This window comes from Opisthocomus hoazin, chromosome 25 (genome assembly GCF_030867145.1).
Source record: "Opisthocomus hoazin isolate bOpiHoa1 chromosome 25, bOpiHoa1.hap1, whole genome shotgun sequence".
Lineage (NCBI taxonomy): Eukaryota > Metazoa > Chordata > Aves > Opisthocomiformes > Opisthocomidae > Opisthocomus > Opisthocomus hoazin.
In genome coordinates, this window is record NC_134438.1 from 9165366 (window position 1) to 9185148 (window position 19783).

The 19783-nt window shown below is 44.1% G+C and overlaps 1 protein-coding gene across 4 annotated transcripts in view; it reads left to right on the forward strand.

Moving 5' to 3' along the window:
• Positions 1-19783, forward strand: part of SRGAP2 (SLIT-ROBO Rho GTPase activating protein 2) — a 108852-nt gene that overhangs the window by 44461 nt on the left and 44608 nt on the right. For 3 of the 4 annotated variants that reach the window (XM_075443236.1, XM_075443237.1, XM_075443239.1), the window contains 2 exons: positions 2596-2758; positions 16378-16440. In XM_075443236.1, coding sequence (XP_075299351.1) covers positions 2596-2758; positions 16378-16440 — 226 coding nt within the window. Of the gene's footprint in view, positions 1-2595; positions 2759-7577; positions 7646-16377; positions 16441-19783 lie in introns of those variants that run through there. The other variant, XM_075443238.1, reaches the window with a different exon arrangement.

A 19783-nucleotide genomic window follows, 5' to 3' on the forward strand; every position in this document is an offset into this window, starting at 1 on the left:
GGGCTGTGATTATTTTTTCCTGCAGGATGGCCTTTCATGTCTAACCACACGGAGTGTGTCAACAACCCATCTGGCGCCATTAGACACCAGCTATTTTACTCACCATACTTTTCATGGGCTCTTGGTATTCGTGCTATGTGCTGCCTTAGAATAGCGTCGGGTGTTGTGGTAGGGCAGCCTGGACAGCTGGGAATTGTCCAGTTAACTATTGCATCTCTTCTGGTTCCCATTTGGTGCTTCAGTTTGCTGTGGAAAGCAAGGTGCTCGTGCAGTGCTGCTCTCCAGGCTCTTGCATGTGCTCTTGTCTACGGTCAGAACGCTTGGTCCTTGTTGCTCGCAGCTCTTCCAAGCTGCTTGAGGTGGGGTGGGCTGGTACCTGAGTGGGAGCATCCATGAACAGCCGGGTGCTCTTAGTGGGGTGACAGCGAAAATTCGTAACGAGGTAGAGAATGCAATGGGAGATATTAAGGCTCAAACCAGCTGGGTGGTTTTGGGTTGGCAGTTGGTGCAGAGGAGTGGTGCGAAGCCTGAGAAGGCAGGTTAGCGTGCTGCACGCGGCTGGACTGCTGGCTGCTCGGAGGAGATCTGCGGCTGTGCTGGTCTTGGGAAGCAGCAAAGCGATGAAGCAGTAACAGGGTGTTAAGAGTTTTGAGGCAGGAGTTGGAATAGCTAGAACAAGGTCAGCTGGTGGACAGTCTGAGCTTTTTGTTCCAAAGTTTCATCCCCAAACTTTTTATGGTAGTTGATTAATTTTCTCTTGCTGTAGCTCTTCCAGCTTTAGAGGGCAAATACTAAGTCAGCGTGTAAAGTACTTTGATATCATTGGTGTAAAGGAGCAAATTAGCCAACTTTTAACATCTTTTAATGTTGTCCTTCATAAACTTCTACGTACATCCATCCACAGTACTGTCTTAGTTTGCTCCCTGTCTCCTACCTGAGCCACAGTGCGTCTGTTGGCAGAGGTGGTGGCTCTGCAGATGACGTGGACACGCTGCACCGTGGAGGAGCTCTTTCTGGGGTTGCCTTTCCTCCTTCTGCCCTGCCTTTAGTGGAAGAAAGCTGGCTGGTGTTTCTTGTTTCACCTGAATAAAGAAAAACCTTATTAATATTACCTTCTCTTATGGTGGCAGCTTTTATCTCTGTTCCAGTGGGGGTCGGAGCATACGGCTCCTTATCTGTGCGTGTGCCCTTCGAGGGCTGGCTGCAGCCTGGTCGGTACCTGTAGATTCACAGTGCTGTTAGCTGGGTCTCGTAGTTACTAATTAGCTCTCTGGCACCAGGAGAACCAAAAGCCCAGAATCCTCTTGATACCCACTCCCACTACACACACACATGCTCCAGACCTTAAAGCAGTCCAGATCATAAGCGACAGTCATTTCCTGAGCTTTTGATTCTTTGAAGGAAAAGAAACAAAGCATCAAGATCAACTGTTTTGAAACTATTCTTCTTTATCTAAAATTATCCATATTGCACTACAAATCCAACCGCTGATGTCATGAGAAGGGTAATGAAGGTCTGCCGAGGTTTAATTTTCATGTTTCACAATGTCAGACATCTCTTGCAGCAGAGATTGCTGTCCTTTTAAGTGTAGAATATTCCCTTTTTCAATGGAAATTAAACCGCATTTCTTTTAAGAGGAAAGAAATCTGATACAACTGCGTACAATAATCAAGAAGAGCTTTGGCTTTCCACCAGAGCTCTGATTTACTCTCTTCTAAATAAATATTATTGTACTGTAAACAAATGATGAAACAGATCTGGAGAGAAGTAAATGATGTAGTTAAGACTACACCTAGATCTGCCAGTTCCAAGCACTGCTGCGGGGCTGCCGGAGGACCATGCAAAATCCCTGTGAATGTCCTTGCTTTCATCTGATATCAAATGGTGCCCTAAGAAATGACTTATTTTCCTTTCAGTAGATGAAATGTTGATCCAAATAAACTGAAGTTCCTCTCATCTCCCCTTTTGCCCTTTGTATTGCTTATTTGCAGGGTGCAGAGTGAATCAGCCATAATAAAGTGGAGAAAGTTCAAAGATGAGAAAATAAAGCTTGTTGTATGAATGTTGCTTTCTCTTTTGCTCAGGACAGATACAGATGCTTGCACATAATTGTTTTTGTACATGAAACATAACATTTTGTTTCCTATGCAGATGCTATTTAGCTAACTGGATGCTTGAAATATTTTTGTTGTGGTTAAGTCAAAATGCCTGAGACAGCACTGTGAAACCTATTGTCAGAGACTGGAGCCATCGCTGTCCCTCAGGCACTGTAATTTATGCACAAAATCTTGGATTCCAAAGAAAAAATTAGAGCCTACATTTGGCATACTGTAGCTTACATTTGCCTGATCTGCTTGTTGGGGGACAAAAGCCCATGGCCATGTGGACGGAGCCATGTGTAACTGAGGGCCTATCTTCTGTGTGTGCGATAGCCATTTTATAGCCTTCCTCTGCTCTCCTCTCCCTCAGCAAACCCGTATGTCCCGTAGCTGGGTGTGTAGCATTTACAGATCTAGCACGTCGGGAACAGAATCATTTTGTCCACTTCAGGTGAAGTCCTATCCAATTCTTGTTTCTATTTTGTGTCCCTTATAGGAAGGATCAGAATGTGCTATCACCAGTCAATTGCTGGAATCTCCTGCTAAATCAAGTGAAGCGGGAGAGCAGGGATCACACCACCCTAAGTGACATCTATCTCAACAACATCATCCCGCGCTTTGTCCAGGTCAGCGAAGATTCGGGGCGCCTCTTCAAGAAGGTAACTGAGTGTATTTTTGTTTGGCCCTTCTGAAATACAAAGTTTTAGTTGTTACTTCTGGTGGATCAATTTATCGTTGACTGTGCCTAACACATGGGTCTTCTTTCCTCTTTGTGGATGACTGTGCTTGACTTGCCTTTGATTTATTTAGTAATTTTCTTCTAGTATTTTAGGATTTTCCCAGAAGTGGTCAGTTGAGATTTGTTGGTCAAAATTCAGACCATGTTTTTTCCTCTTAACCTGCTCACAGTTTTGTATGCATTATGAAACTTTTATTAAAAAAGCAGAAACTCTCCAGGTCTTCAACTCTGAATATAATCAGGAACAACTCTCTGAAGACAAATTTATATCCGCCATGGAGGAGAAACTATTGTTAAAAGAAAAATTAGGGAGAATTCCTACCATACTAGATAATAAAAGGATGTATTGTCCTTCTCTGGAAAAAGGAGAAAATGCAGCCGAGTTCTCTCTTGTTAGCCTTGTGCGCTTTCTCTCCCCTGGATTTCTACCTGGAAAAAAAGGGTGGAAGAGTGTGGGAGGTTTTTTTTCTATTAAGAATCTGTTCTTCCAGTTGAAGAAACACGATATGGAAGCTTTGAAACTCTTGTTAAGTAGTAATGTGTAGTCTCTTCAGAGATTTGTCAATTGGTGTAACATCTGCTAGTTAAAATGTTAAAAACATTGCAAGTCTAACTCTGAAAGCAATTTTTCTTACCCCACTCCCCACCGCCTTGCAACGTGTCATGATCTTTGAGAGTTATTTCTGCCATTGCAAGGCCTGGAGAAGGGGGTTGCAGGAGGACTCAAGCTTTCTAGCAAATACTTTTGTGGAGGCTCATCCTAAATCACGTTGCCTCCAAGAGAGTAATGGAAGAGGAAGACCGTTGATAAAAAAACTCCTAGCGTACTTTCAGGTCTGTCTTTGCCTTCAGTGGTGTCAGTTGTTACAATAAGAAAGAGTCATGTGAGTAGTGTGTGACTTGAAAATTGAAATCTGTTTAGGTGCGGTCGGTAGTAACGGGAGGCCTCGCTGGCTTTTCATTCTGGTCTTGACAGTCTTTTGAAATGCCTTGAGGAAAATGCGTTCAGTTATTTAACATCTCTATATTGTGCTGACTGATACAGAGAGCTGATACAATGCTGTCCATTTAGACTGCTAGAAAATGAACTATACTCAATATTGTGTGTGATATTTCGTGTTAAGATGGACTTGAAGGAGCAGCGTCTTCTTGTGTGTTACCTGGAGAGCGGGATGATTTTGGTCTTTTGCAGCAGCTGTTTGTATGGGTTGGCAACTGATTTCTGTAGGGGGATGAAAGTAAGAGCAAGTGTGCTGTTCTGTTCTTGTCCCCTGTGTTTTTCTTGAGGTTTTTAATGGATAGCAAAGGAGTATGAAAAATATATTGAAGTGTTACTTTCTGTTTCTCTCTTATTTCTTTTTATGAGACATTGCCCAAGCAGAGGAGGAACCTTCTCTTTTGCAAGTAACATCGCGCTAAGGCCTTTTTGACCTTTTAAAACTTTCTGGTAATTACCTTATGGTTGATTAGATACTTACACGGGATTATTGAATGGCAGTTACTCTTCAATTCCTCTAATCCTTCCAAAGGATAAGTAATCTCCTGACTGAATTTCAGCAAGGGCTGTGCTTGAGGAAGGTGGCTGAGAAAATGCCTCGGCAAAGAAGTACATGGAAATTGATATTATTCCAGTTTGGCTGGAAACTAGCATCTTAGTTTTCAGCCCCATGTATAAGCATGTTTTTGCCCTGTTTTGTTTTATTTTGGGCAGTAGGACTTGAATGAAAACAAACAAATAACTGACCACCAACAAAATACCCCTCTGGCTTCTTTCTCACAGACCAAACACAAACTCCATTTTAATTTGTGCAAACAAAAGGCACTTGTTACTGAATTCCAACTGCTTATTGTCTGTTTGCCAGGCATACCAAATTGGCTGAGGGCCAAACCAGGTATTAGGTTACTATTCCACTTGTGCTGGGTGGTTAAAAACAAAAATTGCATCCTGTCTTACCTAGTGTGTCGCACACAGTTGGGTAAGATAGCAGCTGATAAAAGGAGAAGTTTGGCTGAACTTGGATCTGCCATGACTTGTGCTTTTTCACTAGAATCTGGTATCTTCCTGAGCTGCAGGAAGCAGCATGAATTGGTACAAAAGCCACTGTAGACTAGAAAACAGATGTGATGTGTGGTTAAAATATTGCAAATCATCTTTATATTTCATGGATTTTAAAAAATGCACTCCATGTATAAAACCCCTGTGTGGCATGCCTGTGGTACTCTGTACACCTCAAGAGCAGTGCAGACAATCTTCAGAATATCTCTGGACCAGAAGCAGACAGATGGTACCTTTTACTGGATGAAAAAACAGGGACAAGTGGATGAAGTCACTTATCCAGGGTTGCTCAGCAAGTGGCTGGCAAAGCCAGGGAGCCTTTCTAATCAGTATCTGTAGGTACTGAAGGGGAATAATTAGGTGACTCGGCAAGATAAGGAGGAGTGGCATATATTTTTGTGCCTCTAACCAGAAGTTAAAACCGTGCTAGCCCAAAGGGGAATTAGTCTTATTGATGAGAACATCTGAAAGAACATTTTCCTCCCTCTCCTCTTAGCTTCTCCCATCCTTTATTAAACTTTTGAGACATCCTTTCCGATTTTTTTAATGGAGCAGAGCTGCCATAGCATGTGACGGCTCAGAAAATAGAGCATGTTTTAGCAGTCTTGAAGCAGGTGTAGTTCATACAGGAGCTACATGGAAAATAATGCTACTGTGCCATGCTGCAAAACTTTCTGTGAAGCTGTGGAAGGCAAATTCAGAGATCCCAGTCAAAAAGCGAATGTGAACGAGCTCTTAATGGCATAGCTGAATTAGCGTGATGCTGCCTCTCAGCAAATTTATGCAGTCTCTCCACAGATCCAGCTAGCCAGGCTGTGTCGGTGAAATAACTGGCTCCATGGCTTCTGAGACTGGAGTTTCCTGCCTGTCTTGTGCCGTGCGGTCATTCCAGCTCATTCACCGGTTCTACAGCCTCCTGTCTGGTCTGACCACGCGGTACAGTCAAGCTAGCGTGCACCGCAGCGTAATGAAATGCAGCCTGCAGGAGGAAGAGCCTCAGCCGCCACGCAGTTAGGGCACTCGGGTTTAGCTGAACAGAAAAGCTTGGATTTTACTGTTTTCCAATGGAAATTGCAGCTGTGGGCATTGTGCTGCCCGTCTTGCTGCTGGTTTAGGAGCTCTCTGTCCTCGTTTTATGCTACACAGGGAATCTGTGTTAAAACAAGGACGCTTTATTATTTGGACGTCTGAGGAACATTATTTTTTACACTTCTGTGTGGAAAAAAGCTTCTAAAAAAATTATACATGTGTCTTGCTGATTGCAGGTGGGTGCTCCAGTAATTTACATTTAGGAACCTCTAACTAGGTTGTAAATAATGCTATGAAATACGGAGAGGATAGCAATACAGAGATCCTCATTTGCTGAGGGCAGCTGAAATAAAATCCTGAAGCATGAGAACCTTTTCATGGGCCATTTATAATTTAGGGCTTTCTCGAATCAGTGCTTTGTGTCATGCTGGGATTGAGCAGGTGAGCTAAGGAGGACAGGCAGAGTAAAAAGGATGTACTTAAGAACCCTTTTGTTGCTAAACTCTTGAGTTGCTGTATCTTGCACTGTCTGAAGTGGCGAGCTTTTTCAAACGAGAGAGATCTAAGTACAGCGTGCAGAGACATCTAAGTACAGCGTGCAGCTGTAATCCAGCCTTAAGGCTGCAAAGGGCCTGGATGGGTGCGATAAGGTCTGGCTGGGAAGGAAACACCTCCTCAAGGGAGCGGAGTTGCGGGGGGAAGAGGGCTGGGAGCTGGCTGTGTCGCAGCTGGAGCAGCACGGAGCCCGAGGTGGGCAAACCAGGTCTTGCTCTGTCTGAAGAGCATCAGCAGTGGTGGCGATGTGGGGTTTGTCTCTTCCAGCGACAGCAGTGGAGAATCCTCAGGCTGAGACATATTCTCCTGTGTTCACGCTTGGACCCCTTGGACCAGTTCTCCAAGGGGCACAGCAGTGCAGACGATCGAGTTTGGACGGGGCTGTCTGGAAGTGGGTGACCTGCTGAAATGCCAGCGGCGGTGCCTGCACTGCACGCAGGTTTTTGGAGGGATTGTGTTCACAGTGTTTGGAGTCACGGTGTCATGGGAAGCCTGCATGGTCTGTGGCTTTGGCTCTTGCCATATTTTTATTCGTGTCTGATGATGAAGAGATCCCTCTCCAGGGCTCTGTTTCGATGTGGAGGGTCCTGTTTATTGGAGTGTTAGATGGAAGCTTGCCAGCCACTTCAAAGGTATCTTTGCTGATAAGAGAAGCTGGGTCTGCTGCCAAAGCCAGCGCTGAAGTGGTGCTGGATGTACAGTGTGTGTCAGCCCCGTTTCTTCCTGCCTCTCCGCTTTGTTTACTTCCTCGATTAGCTCTCCCTGCAAAACCTTTACATGTCTGGGCGCTGGGCTGTTTGCTCTGAATGTGGGTTTATACCTCATTGGAAACTTGCAGCTTAAGGTGTAGGTACTCTCTGAACACTGTACTCTTTCCGTGCACTTTGTTTTGGTGTCTCATGAGGAAACACTTTTACCTTTTCAGTGAGGGATGAGGTTAATAAGGGGCTTGCTGCGCTAGCAGTCTGGCAGCTGAATCTCGCTGGCACCGGTGGGGACCTGGCGTTTGGTTTCAGCGGCCCCGCTGGCCCGGGGAGCAGTGTCAGTGCAGTTCTGCGCTGCTACAGACGAAAAGGAAGATAAATGGTGAAGTAACCAACCGCTCTCTTGAGCAGGTAGAACTGGTGGAATTGTCCTAATAACAAATTGTTGCACCTTGGGAAGGAGGTAATATTTTCTTATTTGTCCAACAGTTAATGATTTAGCCCTGGATTTTGTACAAGGTTGAAGTTTAAAGCCCGTGTGCCACCCGGCGTTGCTATTCTGGTCACCTCTCCTTCTCCTGGAGGCACGTCCTGCTTTGATGTCAGTGGCTGTTCTCGTGCACGCTCCTTTTCGTTCCTCTGTCTGTGGAGAGCACTCCTTTCATTTCTTCCTGCTTATCCTCGTTCAGAGTGACCCTTTTATTTTTATGTATGTATTAAAATGTTCTTCCATTTGAGTTGATTCCCGCTGATTTCCCCTTTTCTCCCTTTTCACTCTGGCCCCCTGTCACCCTGTTGTTTTCATGTGGCCCTTGATTTCTCTGCATGATAACAACCGTTCTGTTTCTTGCATGGTTATCGGGTTGTCTTGCCTACGGACATACCTTTTCAGTGGGATCCCTTGGTATTATTTATACATGTACAGCCTTTTGACAAGCGGTCTCTTTAACTTGGTATCTTTAATCACGCTTTCTCTGTTGTCTCTTTGAGATGTCACTAGAAGCAGACCCATAGCTCTTGTTCAGATTTAATAGAACAAAAAACAAGTATCTTTTTAAAAGAATGGACTGTGGAGCCTCAGTCACTTTGAGTAGTTTCTGGAGAAACTGATTTCTTTTTTCAACTTGACAGACTTTTACATAACAAAATTGTAATAAAGTAATTGGAAGGTGTTAATAGGCAGAAAGGCAGATTTATTCTGCATAAGCTGCTGTGCCCAGAGGGACCTCGGGACACGCAGGGTCTGTCACTGGCTGCTTGCTGGAGCCGTGCCTCTGAACAGAGCCAGGTGCCTTCTCAGCACCTGCCTGCCCGGCTGTTAGTGCCCCTGTCATGCAGCATCGGTCCGACTGCGTTTAGAACATACATCTTCTGCTCTGTGTTTAATGTGGGGCCCCTTGCAGCAGTGCTAACTGGGAGGCTCACTGGAGATGCTCGGAGCAGTAACCCTGTCCTGCCCTGCTTGCTGGCTTCTTCAGGTGGACGTGTCCTCTCGGTGCAGAGTAGTGGGAACAGGGAGGGGTGGTTGCTCTACAAATCGTGCCTTGAGAGGATAGCATTCCTTTACACTGTTGTATCAAGTTCAGTTATGATATTTGTAGGGATAAAACCCTGTAAGGAAAGAAGACAACAAAACTGAGGATTTGAAATTCACTCCCTGTTTAATATCTTTGATCGTGGAAAAAAAATGGTTTATCTACTAGTACACTGCACAGCGTTTGATCTGAAATGAAAAATCCACAGTGAGTTGGTTACAAGCCTCGTAGTAATCAAGGAAGAAGAATTGCTAATTCTCTTAGGGGGTCTGTGCTTAAGATGACCTACTTTACAGCTGCAACATGTATCATCGCTGCATTGGTACCAGAATATGAAAATCTTAAAATACACTACACATGGAAAAGCCACGTGCATGAAAGAAATGCACTGGCCAAAATGCTGAGCATTTGTAAAAATATTTCTCCATAACAGTGTAAAGATGTAAATATACTAATGGTATAAGTAAAACTGTCACTGACGTGCAGAGTATGTGCTGTATCCCTGCTCTCGTGCTTGCATCCTTAGCCACTGCGTCTTCTGTGCCGTAGGAAATAGCAGCGTTGAGTTCTTACTGTTTTCCCAAAAGTGAAAGGGCACAGGGGCCTGTTAGGAAATGGTGCTTTTGGATTTTTTGTTGGGGAAATGAAATCTCCGGTTTTCCTACCTGCTGATTTTTAGAACAAGTGGGATGGGGGAAGGGAGAGGGAGTGAAATAATTTGCATGCTGCTCTTATCTGAGTTAGCAGTACATAAATCTGCTTCTCAGTTAGAGATTCAGTTCCCCCCACCTGTAACTGGAGTGCGTGGTTTCTGTTGCGCTGCCGACGCTTCGGACCCGGTCAGACGCGATGATAGGATCGGAGCCTGTTGCCGGGTGAGGTACTGAATACCGAAGGCTACAGCTGGAGTCATGTTACTGCATACGTTACAGGCTAAAAATGTCACCTCTGCCTATAGATTGGGCAAGGAACACACTGCATTTGGCTCTGTTTAGTGTGTGAAAGTAGTCCATTGTTACTACACTTTGTTTCTAATTTCCTGTATGCTTACGTTGTCTTTCACGACACCAGTACGCTCGTCTGTTTGTCGCCGCAGTGTGAATTCAGGTCAGCCAGGAGCAAGGTAACAGCGCTTGTACGCTCCAGGTCATCCGTCTGCCTCTGATCCCTGCAGTCGGTTTTTCCTAGAGAAACATCACAGCAGTTTGAAAAAGGGCACGGGGGGAAGTCGGTAGCGCGAAGCAGAGCATTAAAACTGTGAGCAGAATCACCGAACATTACTTCCAGGATTTCATGGGACGTCACCACTTGCTGGTAGGTCTTGCCAGCTTCTGAAGCCCGTTTCACATGCGACTCGTTCAGTGAGGGAAAATGTAGCTGGCTTCACAACCAGAATGAATGCTCTCAGCCATAAAATTGCTTGGTTTGTTGAGATTGAGTGCCTGAAGCCCAAGATTCAATAGGATCAGCACAGAATTCTGGGGGGGGGGGGAAGAGGAGAAAATGAGGGTGGGGTTTGTTGGGAAGCAACTCTTTCAGCCCAAGTACAGGAGGCAGCGGTTGACGTGGTTGCATGTAGGAATGGCTTTTCAGAGTTCAGTATTCCGCTGTAATAAGGAAAATTCCTTGTAACTGACATAGTGGTGAAACAAATCACTGGTGAAATGGTGGAGAAAACTAGATAATACAACTGCAATGTAAATATGACCGACCAATGCATAATGGATCATTAAACTGGAAACTGATGATCTGTCACCCAAAATATGCATGTGTATTGTGTGACATAGATTTTTGTTTTCATAGCTTTTCTTTAATTCTGGGGAGTTTCAAGCTTTGGAAGAAGTCTTTACAGAATTCCTGTTCTGTAGGGCCATGTGGTAATGGCCAAGCTCTTTATCCATAAAAGCTGTGGGAGAAACTTGCATGAAACTTGCACAGGCTTCAGTGAGTACGTCCTTGTGACATGCGGGCTGCGCTTCTAACAAGTGGCTTGGGCTGAGGGTGATGATGGAGTATTTCTGTGCAGTGAAGCTAGTTGATTGTTGCGATGAGAACATAAAGGTGATAATTCATTTGTATGTAGTAGCAAATATGATTCAAAGGCAGGCCTGTTTAAAAAAAAAAAAAAAGAACATTATCAAGAATTTACCTATAAAGAATTCTAAACTTTAATTAGCAAATTCTATAATTCTATTGAAGTGCTACATGTGTGACCTTGGAAAATTTTACTTGGCAAGCCTTCTCTTTAACAAACCTCATAAGCAGGTGTTAACTAATGCATAATAAATACCCTGTATTGTAACCTTGATTTAGACAGGAATAAGAAGGATCTTGCATTTCTGCAAATTTGCTCACTGGTCTCAGCAAGAACTCAATCCACTTGCCTCCCAGATCCACTGTTGGTTCAAAACACATTAGAACATTTAATGTTTGTTTTCTACCTATGTGTATTTAATTGTTCCTTTTTAAAAGATGTAGAGAAATGGTCTTGTTAGAGAGCGGTTGTCAGAGCAGCTCTGGGTTCCAGTTCCAGTCCTGTCACTGGCTGACATAATTTTAAGTGATATATTAGATAAAATCTCTTTATCTCAGTGTGTTACGCATTCACCCGCCAATGGTTTCCGAGTGCTTCCTTGCTGTTGTTGAGTTTATACGGAAAGCATCTCGTGAACTTCACGGTATGTTTGTTTTGAAGCCGTCCCATCTTTCTATCAGATTTGGAACTACGTTACTGAGGCTTGAGATCCGGGGCATAAAATGTTGACAGCATTCCTTAGCTCTCGTATTTATTATCCCCCCCCCCCTAAATATTTTGAAACTGAAGTCGTTAATGTTTGGTGGAATGCGGAACAGCCGAGTGAGTGCTGCAGTAGATCCCAAAAACATCTTGATTAAATTAGAGGGGAGGTGGAGGGGAGGAGGGCTGGAACAAAGAGGCCGTTGAGAAGCTGGCACGGCAGGCTGGGAATTTATGTTCCAGCGAGGGGTGGCAGCAACCTACAGCTCTGCACATGGTGCATATACACCCTGTTGTAACAAAGGAGTATGTGTGCATGTGTGAGTGTGTGTGTGTATGCATGTGCACGCACGCGTGCTTAGGGCAGCTTCATTTGCTTGCTTGCTTTGGGATGAAGAAAAGGCTTGAGAAAGGCATCTTGCAAGGAGAATACAGAGGATGCAAGTCAGCACTCCTGGGTTACAGTTACTGTTGTCACGGTGCTGAAATGACTTTCTTGTTCTCTTGTGTGCTGCTGATAATTTTCCTGATTTGCAGAGAACAGGAAGCCGGTGTTTGTCACTGATCAGCGCGTACCTTTGCAGCAGCGCAGGTGAGGTGGTGCTGGTGCCCTGCTGTGCCATCTTCCAAGGACATTAATGATGCACATCGAGCTAGATAACCTCCCAGATCAGGAGGACGAGTGTTTAGCCCTGATGGGATAGGAAGGAGACGAGGTTTGTGGGGACACCCCCTCCCTACATGCACACACAGTTTATTATTGGAGCCAGTTGGGTAAGGTTTTGTTGCACAAGCCCTTCCTCAGACTGTTTAAGGGATGTACAGATAGACTCTATTTGCAGGTACAGCCAGGAACAGATAATAATAACATTTATCAGATTTTCTTTTGCTTTTTTATTGCTTTTTCCTGGAAGATTGTTTGCAAAATGAATCATTCTAAACTCTGTCTGCCTTTGAAAAACATAAGATAGAATTTGATGTTGAACCTGAAATTGATGCCTGGAGACATTTGCAACTGTGGAGATGATGTTATTTTTCCTTGGCATGCATTTTATTCATAATTCTATGCCACATTCTAGCACAAATGTGAAATCTTTGTGCTTGTATGGCAATGGTGAAGCTCAGCAGCCTTTAATCCAGCTGCACTTCGAACTCTGTGGGACCGCAGAGCTAAGTTTGCTTTGTGCATCAGGTCCACCACCCTCTACAGCACTTGAGTAACAACTTTTTTGCGAATGTCCAAGGCATTTTCTTTTGACTTTCCCATTGGGAAGTATTTCACTTCCCAATGTATTTCCTCCAATTTTCATTTATCAGGCTCAGCTAGCTCAGCTTTATTCTCCTAAACCTTTTTTTTGGTGTGGAGTCAGTACAGGGAGCAGCATTGAATTAACAATGTTAAATTAACAGTGCTCTTATTTTCATGGTACCTGTGATCTATCTCACCTTCATCTTAATGTAAGGCTTTTTCCAGTCCAGCGATCTGGCAGGTTCTTTCTGGAGAGCTCATTTGGAAGCACAAAGAGGTTTGTGTTATGAAATTTCAGCACTTACACTTCTTCTTTTCTTCTTCAACCTGAATATGCATTAAATTATTCATTTTAATCTATTTCGCATAATTGATGCTTCAGCAGTTTATACAGTGAATGAGCAGTTTTATGCAAGAAATAAGCAAATGGGCTGAAAAGAGCTGGGTGGAAGGCAGAGGATTGGTCCAGTCCAGGCAGTTTAACCAGCACAGCGAAACATGCTGCTGAAAAGCTCCTTCTGTGTGAAAAGTTCAGTGCTCAGGGCATTTAAAACAGACCCAGCCAGTCACTTTCATTAATCATCTCCAACGTGGAGAAAAAGGCAGTCATGAAATCGTTGCGACCCATACCACTGCAGTGATGAGCTGCAGCTTCAGCTTTCTGTCTGCTTTCAGAGCTGGCAAAACCATAGCTCTTGTTTCTGCAAACTCTCCTGGAGATTGGGAATCACCAACTTTTTTCTTTCCTTTGAGTTAAAGACTCCTCAGAAGAAGGAGGATGCTGCCCTGTGTCGGTGTTTGTGGCAGACCCTTGTTTTCCAGCAGCACGTCCAGCCAGCTGGGGAGCAGGTTTAGGAACACGGGACGGGAGCGTGCAAAAATGCAAAGCACTCAAGCTCAGGGTTTGGCTGCTTCTGCTTGTATGTCCCATCGCACTCTGACAGCGCGATGCCAGGCTGGTCGGAATGCACGAGGGAGGTTCTCCTTCCCCTCTACACTGCCCTGGTGAGGCCCCATCTGGAGTACTGTGTCCAGTTCTGGGCTCCCCAGTTCCAGAAAGATGAGGAGCTACTGGAGAGAGTCCAGCGGAGGGCTACAAAGATGATGAGGGGACTGGAGCATCTCCCCTACGAGGAGAGGCTGAGGGAGCTGGGCTTGTTCAGCCTGGAGAAGAGAAGGCTGAGAGGGGACCTAATAAATGCTTATAAATATCTGAAGGGTGGGTGTCAGGAGGATGGGGCCAAGCTCTTTTCAGTGGTGCCCAGTGACAGGACAAGGGGCAATGGGCACAAACTGAGGCACAGGAAGTTCTGTCTGAACATGAGGAAGAACTTCTTCCCTCTGAGGGTGACGGAGCCCTGGCCCAGGCTGCCCAGGGAGGTTGCGGAGTCTCCTTCTCTGGAGACATTCAAGACCCGCCTGGACAAGGTCCTGTGCAGCTTGCTGTAGGTGACCCTGCTTCAGCAGGAGGGTTGGACTAGATGACCCACAGAGGTCCCTTCCAACCCCTACTATTCTGTGATTCTGTGGTCACAGCCTCCATAGGCAGTCTGTAATAGAAGAGCTAGCTTCTCAGAAACGCCTGAATGTCTCGGCTTTGCTCGTGGAAGCTTTTCAGAATGCAAACAGTGACAGTTGTAGCATGAAATCCTGTCTCTACGCAGCAGAGATTAATAGTACCATTGAACTCGTTAAGGAAGGATGTTGCTTCACCCTGCTTTGCATACAAGCTACACTGCATGCAGAAATGCCTCTTCACAGAGGGCTTTGCATACGGAGGTGCCGTCCGCCGGTAATTACAGATGCTTGTCTTTGGGCATTCTAGTGTCTTTATTAGAAAACCAGAAGCTTATCTGTTCCTGTTTCGGTATTTAGCTAAAGCCAAATGTGTGCCAGCACCAGCTCGTCATGCAGTAGTTGAGTCCAGTTGCGATGCAGAAGTGCTGACTGCTTGTTACTTAGAGGGCAGTTTAAATAAGCAAATATATTTTTTAAAATCTGACACTTTGCTGCAGGCTACTCTGGGTGTCAGCTGGTTTTAACATCCAGTCATGTCTATCCGCAGCTTTTTTTTTTTCGTTCTGCTCTTTTAGTGAAGGAAACAAGTTTGAGTCATATAGCCTTAGGTTTAACTAGGCAGCTCACTAATGCAGGTGTCCCCCAGGACAGTGATTTGTTTTGATATGGTTAAATTGTATTGTAGTCCTTGTAGTTTAAGAAAAATAAAGAAGCCAATTGCTTGGTCTATTGAGCTAAATCCCATATTGATTTAGAATTTGAATGGAAATGGGAATGTATACATCTAAAGCCCTGTCAGAGTAATGTTGTTTTTTTTTTTAATGTTGGTGTGGTAGTTGTTTTTGTAGCTCTGATGATGAAATACAGAAGTGAGGGAACATTTGCCAGAGGAGCCTAGGGGGGTGGCAGGCTGTTGTGGTATATGTGGAAGAAGAGGTAATCTTTTGGTAAATCTCATGGAGATTCAAAGGAGAGATTGTGTATCTGAAAGCACGTACTTTTTTAAAAAAACAAACAAACAAATCCACTCAGAGATGTTTTGGTTTTTTGTTTGTTTTTTTTATTTATCATACAAAAGTAAAAAAGAAAAAAATAAATTGACATTAACACTGTGCTTAAAAATACTGTGGCTCTGTATAGTCTTTCAGCACAAACTCTAGTTGGATCAAAGCATCTCCTTCAGTACCAACAGGGAAAAAGACCTGCTGTTGAGCTCATCTCCCTGCTCCCCCAGACCTCTCCGTGGCAAACACTGCTTCTTCAGTTTCAACTGCTTCTCAGTTCAAACACTGCATTTCCACTCCAGTATCCCAAAGTATCCAAGAGCGACTGTTTTCCTAGTGAATCTGAGAAATAGATTTCATAACCTGGGCACAAGGCTTATGAAGTGGGAGCTGGCAGACACTGCAGTAAGGCTTCGCTCCTCGATCCGTCTCCATAGGTTGTAACAGCTTGCCAGACCCCAGCTGAGCAACCTCGTTTCTTCAGGAATCGTTATGAAGGGGTGGCCCTGGCAACCCGTGATGTGCCTGCAGTTGGTCGAGGGACAAGCAACGAGGGTAGGGGGGGCTGGCAGGCAGCACCGAAGGGCTGGGAGCGTGGTGCAAGGTTGAAGCAAGGAGCAGCAGGGCCGCCTGGAGAGATGGGAGCCTGACGGAGGTGGTGGCCGGCTGTCACCGCGCCCTCAGAGCCTGCCTTTGTCGAGGAGGTACCTTACATCAGCAGAACAGAAGTATTGATGGGTTTGTGGTGTGTTGTTCAATAAAAGAAGATCATTCCTGTTGACTTTCTTATCCTGCATTTCACCAGCTTCCATACCGAGCTGTCCTATATTCATGGTCTTGCTTCATCCTGCTAAAATGGCCAAATCTGTGTTTTTCCGGGTTTGTAATGTTGAAAACCCCACGTTCTCTGGAAACTTCCCTGTCTCCATACCGTAGGGCTTTTCTGACTGTGCATATATAATGTTTTGGTTTATTAATACTGTTTGTGCAATTTGACCATAACTGGCTCTGGGCAAAGCAGTTATTGGATTAGTTAGCATAAATAGCAGTGCTTAATTGAACCTAAATTATTTGTAGATGTGGAGCATGCTCACTTCCTCCGCCTTCTTACCGTCTTCCCCAATTAACTTTCATTTCTCTGTTTTGTTGCAGAGCAAGGAAGTGGGATTGCAGCTCCAGGAAGACTTGATGAAGGTCTTGAATGAACTCTACACGGTAAATCAAGCTGACTTCTTGGCATCTTTTCAGGCAGAAGGAAGAAGTGTTTGAGTTCTCCCAGCCTGCCGTTACAGCAGAGACTAAGCACCAAGACTGATAAATGTCTGCAGTCTTTGCAGTTTGAGGCAGCTTGTGTTCGCCAGTCTACGGAGCGCCATAAATCTCACTTTTTCACTCTATTATTATATTGTTTCAGCTTGAAGTGTTCGCTCCGGTTCTCAGAGATCTCACCGTAATGCACACCTGCTGCTAGCTGCAGCGTTGGTTTTAAAAAGAGATATTAGAATTATTTCCAAATACGCTGAAAATCTTCAGTCCGTGGTTTTGTGTGGTCTGAGCATACAAAAGGCAGCATACGGCTTCAGCGGGGGGACCCACTGTGTGTGTTTGTTCCTCAACTCTTTCAGCCAAACAGCTCCCTTTAGAGTAATAGTCTTCCATCTGTGCTTTTTGCTTCTCAGTATATCCATTGGAGACACCAAGAAAAAGAGGCACTGCCTCAGGAAGGAGAAGGAATGTGTTCATAAAACTTCATATGCTGCTTGGGGATTTTTCTTTTCACATAGATAAATGGAAAAGCCTGTTGTTTGATTAAATTTTTGCTTTCTGCAGCTGTTACTGAGCTAGTTCTCTTTTAAAAGCAGAACCTACACACGTCTTTGTTGCTCAAAATGTCTTTCCTTTTGTCCCTCCTTAGTGAGAGATTGGGTCATTACACTGAGGTGCATGTTCTTTGCTTTGTTCTTGCAAAAGATGATCCAGGGATGTTTCTCAAGCCATGGCATATCAGCCTTGTGATGAAATTTGGTATTAATATCAATGCTAGAGTATGAGGGGCGTGTCCCTGAAATTTCCCATAGCAACAAAATGTATAGAAGGGAATTATGTCATTAGAGCGTTGAAGCCAAATACTCAAGACTAAGCTTTTAGGAAAAAAGGCAGCTCAGGAGTAGGAAAAAGGTTCTTGCTGCTGAAATGGCTTTTGAAGAGGTGACACGCTGAATCCGGTTTATGATTTTCCTCCTTTCTGGGTTAGAGTGCCTAGCATTGCTGAGTCTTTTCTGTGGGCAAAGAGGGTTTGTGTTCCCCGACGGGAAAGCCAAGAGCGAGCAATAGGGTGGAGCTGGAGGCGCTTTGCAGCTGACCTGCGGTGCGGTGCCCTGTCCCTGTAGTTCATACAGCCTCGGTTTACAATAGCGTGAGCAAACTGCGGCGTGCTCGTGTTGCTGAAAGGCAAACAATTTACTGTGGGTGTGAGGGTGGCTTTGTAAATGTAGCCCTGCCTGTCATCAGCGCTGCCTACCCTCGAAATTACTTTTTATTTAAGGGCACAATCTCACTCAGCTCTTGAGTTGTGTATTTGGATGGGATCCTGAGGAACAATATAGAGCTGTCTCTAAACACAGAGTTTTAGGAACTGAGATTGATTTCTAATCCAAGTTCACTTGGCATGTAAGTTGATAAGGTGACGGGTTAGTGGAGTTCACAGAGACATATGTAGTCATTGCTGCATGCCAGGCTCTGACAGATCATTGAGCCAAATGCTGAGTCCTGCGAATTTCTCTATCACTGGAAGATCTTCCAGAATTCAGCCTTTGATAAAGTGATGTAGCGTATTAACTTTCTCAGTGTCAGTGCTAGGAACTTTAAATCTATTTATTAATTTCCTCTGCTGTAAAATTTTAAATTGTCCCTTCACCAGAAAATTTATTTTGCTTTGAAAATGCTGCTTCTGCTTATAGTAGAAGATGGTTCTTGCTGGGCTCAATCAGAGGTGGAATTGCTTTCATTGGTACTTTCAGAAATAGTTCCATAAACTAACCTCTTGTTCTGGGGGGTATCTGAAGAATTGGCAGAATTCCTATTTTCGGGCCAAATGGATGCCTGTGAAAATGGACCAAGTCTTTAGTTTCACTACACAGATGAAATACAGAGGCTTGTTACTTCTGAGTTTTTGCCCTGAATTGTCCCGTGCAGTCCGTCTCTGGCTGCGCTGATGCTCTCAGCGGGCACTGGTGAGATGGCACCGACCCCGTCGTTGGACACGGCACAGCCAGGGCGGGTGGTTGGCACTGTGGCACCGTCTGCAGGGGAGAATCATTAAAGTTGTGATTTCTTGTTCTGCTTCTCTTGCTTTCTGCCAATTCCACTTGCAGTGAGAGAGGAAAAGAAACTGCTTTGCATCTATTATTATAAATGCCTGCTTTATAGTCTGAGCGTATGCAGGAGCTGAAAGTGTGTGTGCGTAAATTATTCAGAAAGTCTCTCTCTAATACTGGCTGCGTTCACATTCTCTTTCATGTTTAAATACAACATCTCTTTGTATCTGAGAACCATTGCTGATCACTGCATAAAGAGAGAGCATGCGTCCTACTTATGTAAAATTATGTTATGGTTCAAACTAAGGTGAAATAGGTAGAAATAGGTTTTCATCTGAAATAAATCAACTGATTTGGGAGTGGGGTCTTTGTGAATGCTGGGATGACACTATTAGGGTGTCTTTATGCAACTGTGCAGTTCTTTGGCCCCCTATCAAAATTATGTCATTATAATGTTCGCTTTGGTGTCTGTATGTGAATTGAAGTGCTTAGCAGTTGTGGATAAAAAAAGCTAGTTTATGTATCGTGCCCTTTGGGTTTTTTGGTTCTGTTTTCTTAACACAAAGCTAGACATGAATATCCTGTGAAACAAATAGGGTTTTGGGGTTTTTTTGTCACTTTGGGGGATATTTAGCTCTACTTATTTATAAAAAATGTGCTATAAAGGAAGTTGTCCATATAGTACAGGGTCTGGGTCTCCCTGAGCAAAAGAACCACACTCATATTAATATTTTTATTACATAAGGTAAACAGAAGTGCTTTTTCATATCAAATTTGATTTAAACAAATTGAACCCGAGTTGCTTTGCAGCCATTATATTCAGACTAGCGATTTGCATACAGTTCCTTGAGACTTGTGATGCTTAAAGCACTGATTCATCCAGATGAAAGACTGAGAGACATCCCATCTGAAACCTTACCTGCTGATGAAAAGCTATCATTTTCCAGCGTTGGCATATAATTTTCTTTGAATAGTAAGGAGGCTGGATTTAGTCTGTATCTTATTTTGGTTTTTATGACTCCTTTATTGGGTTGCACAAGAAGGCGCATGCCAAAGTTAAACAAAAAAGCAGCTGCAAAATAATCCGCGCTGATTTCAGATTCATTTTGAGAGCCACACTTTCATTTGTGTATCTTCTGTCATGCTTTTTTGAGATGTGAAATTTCCCTGAGTTTTTTGCCAGTTTAGATATTTCTAACTCTCAACTAGCAACCAGGTCACCGTCCAAGTGACTTTGCTTA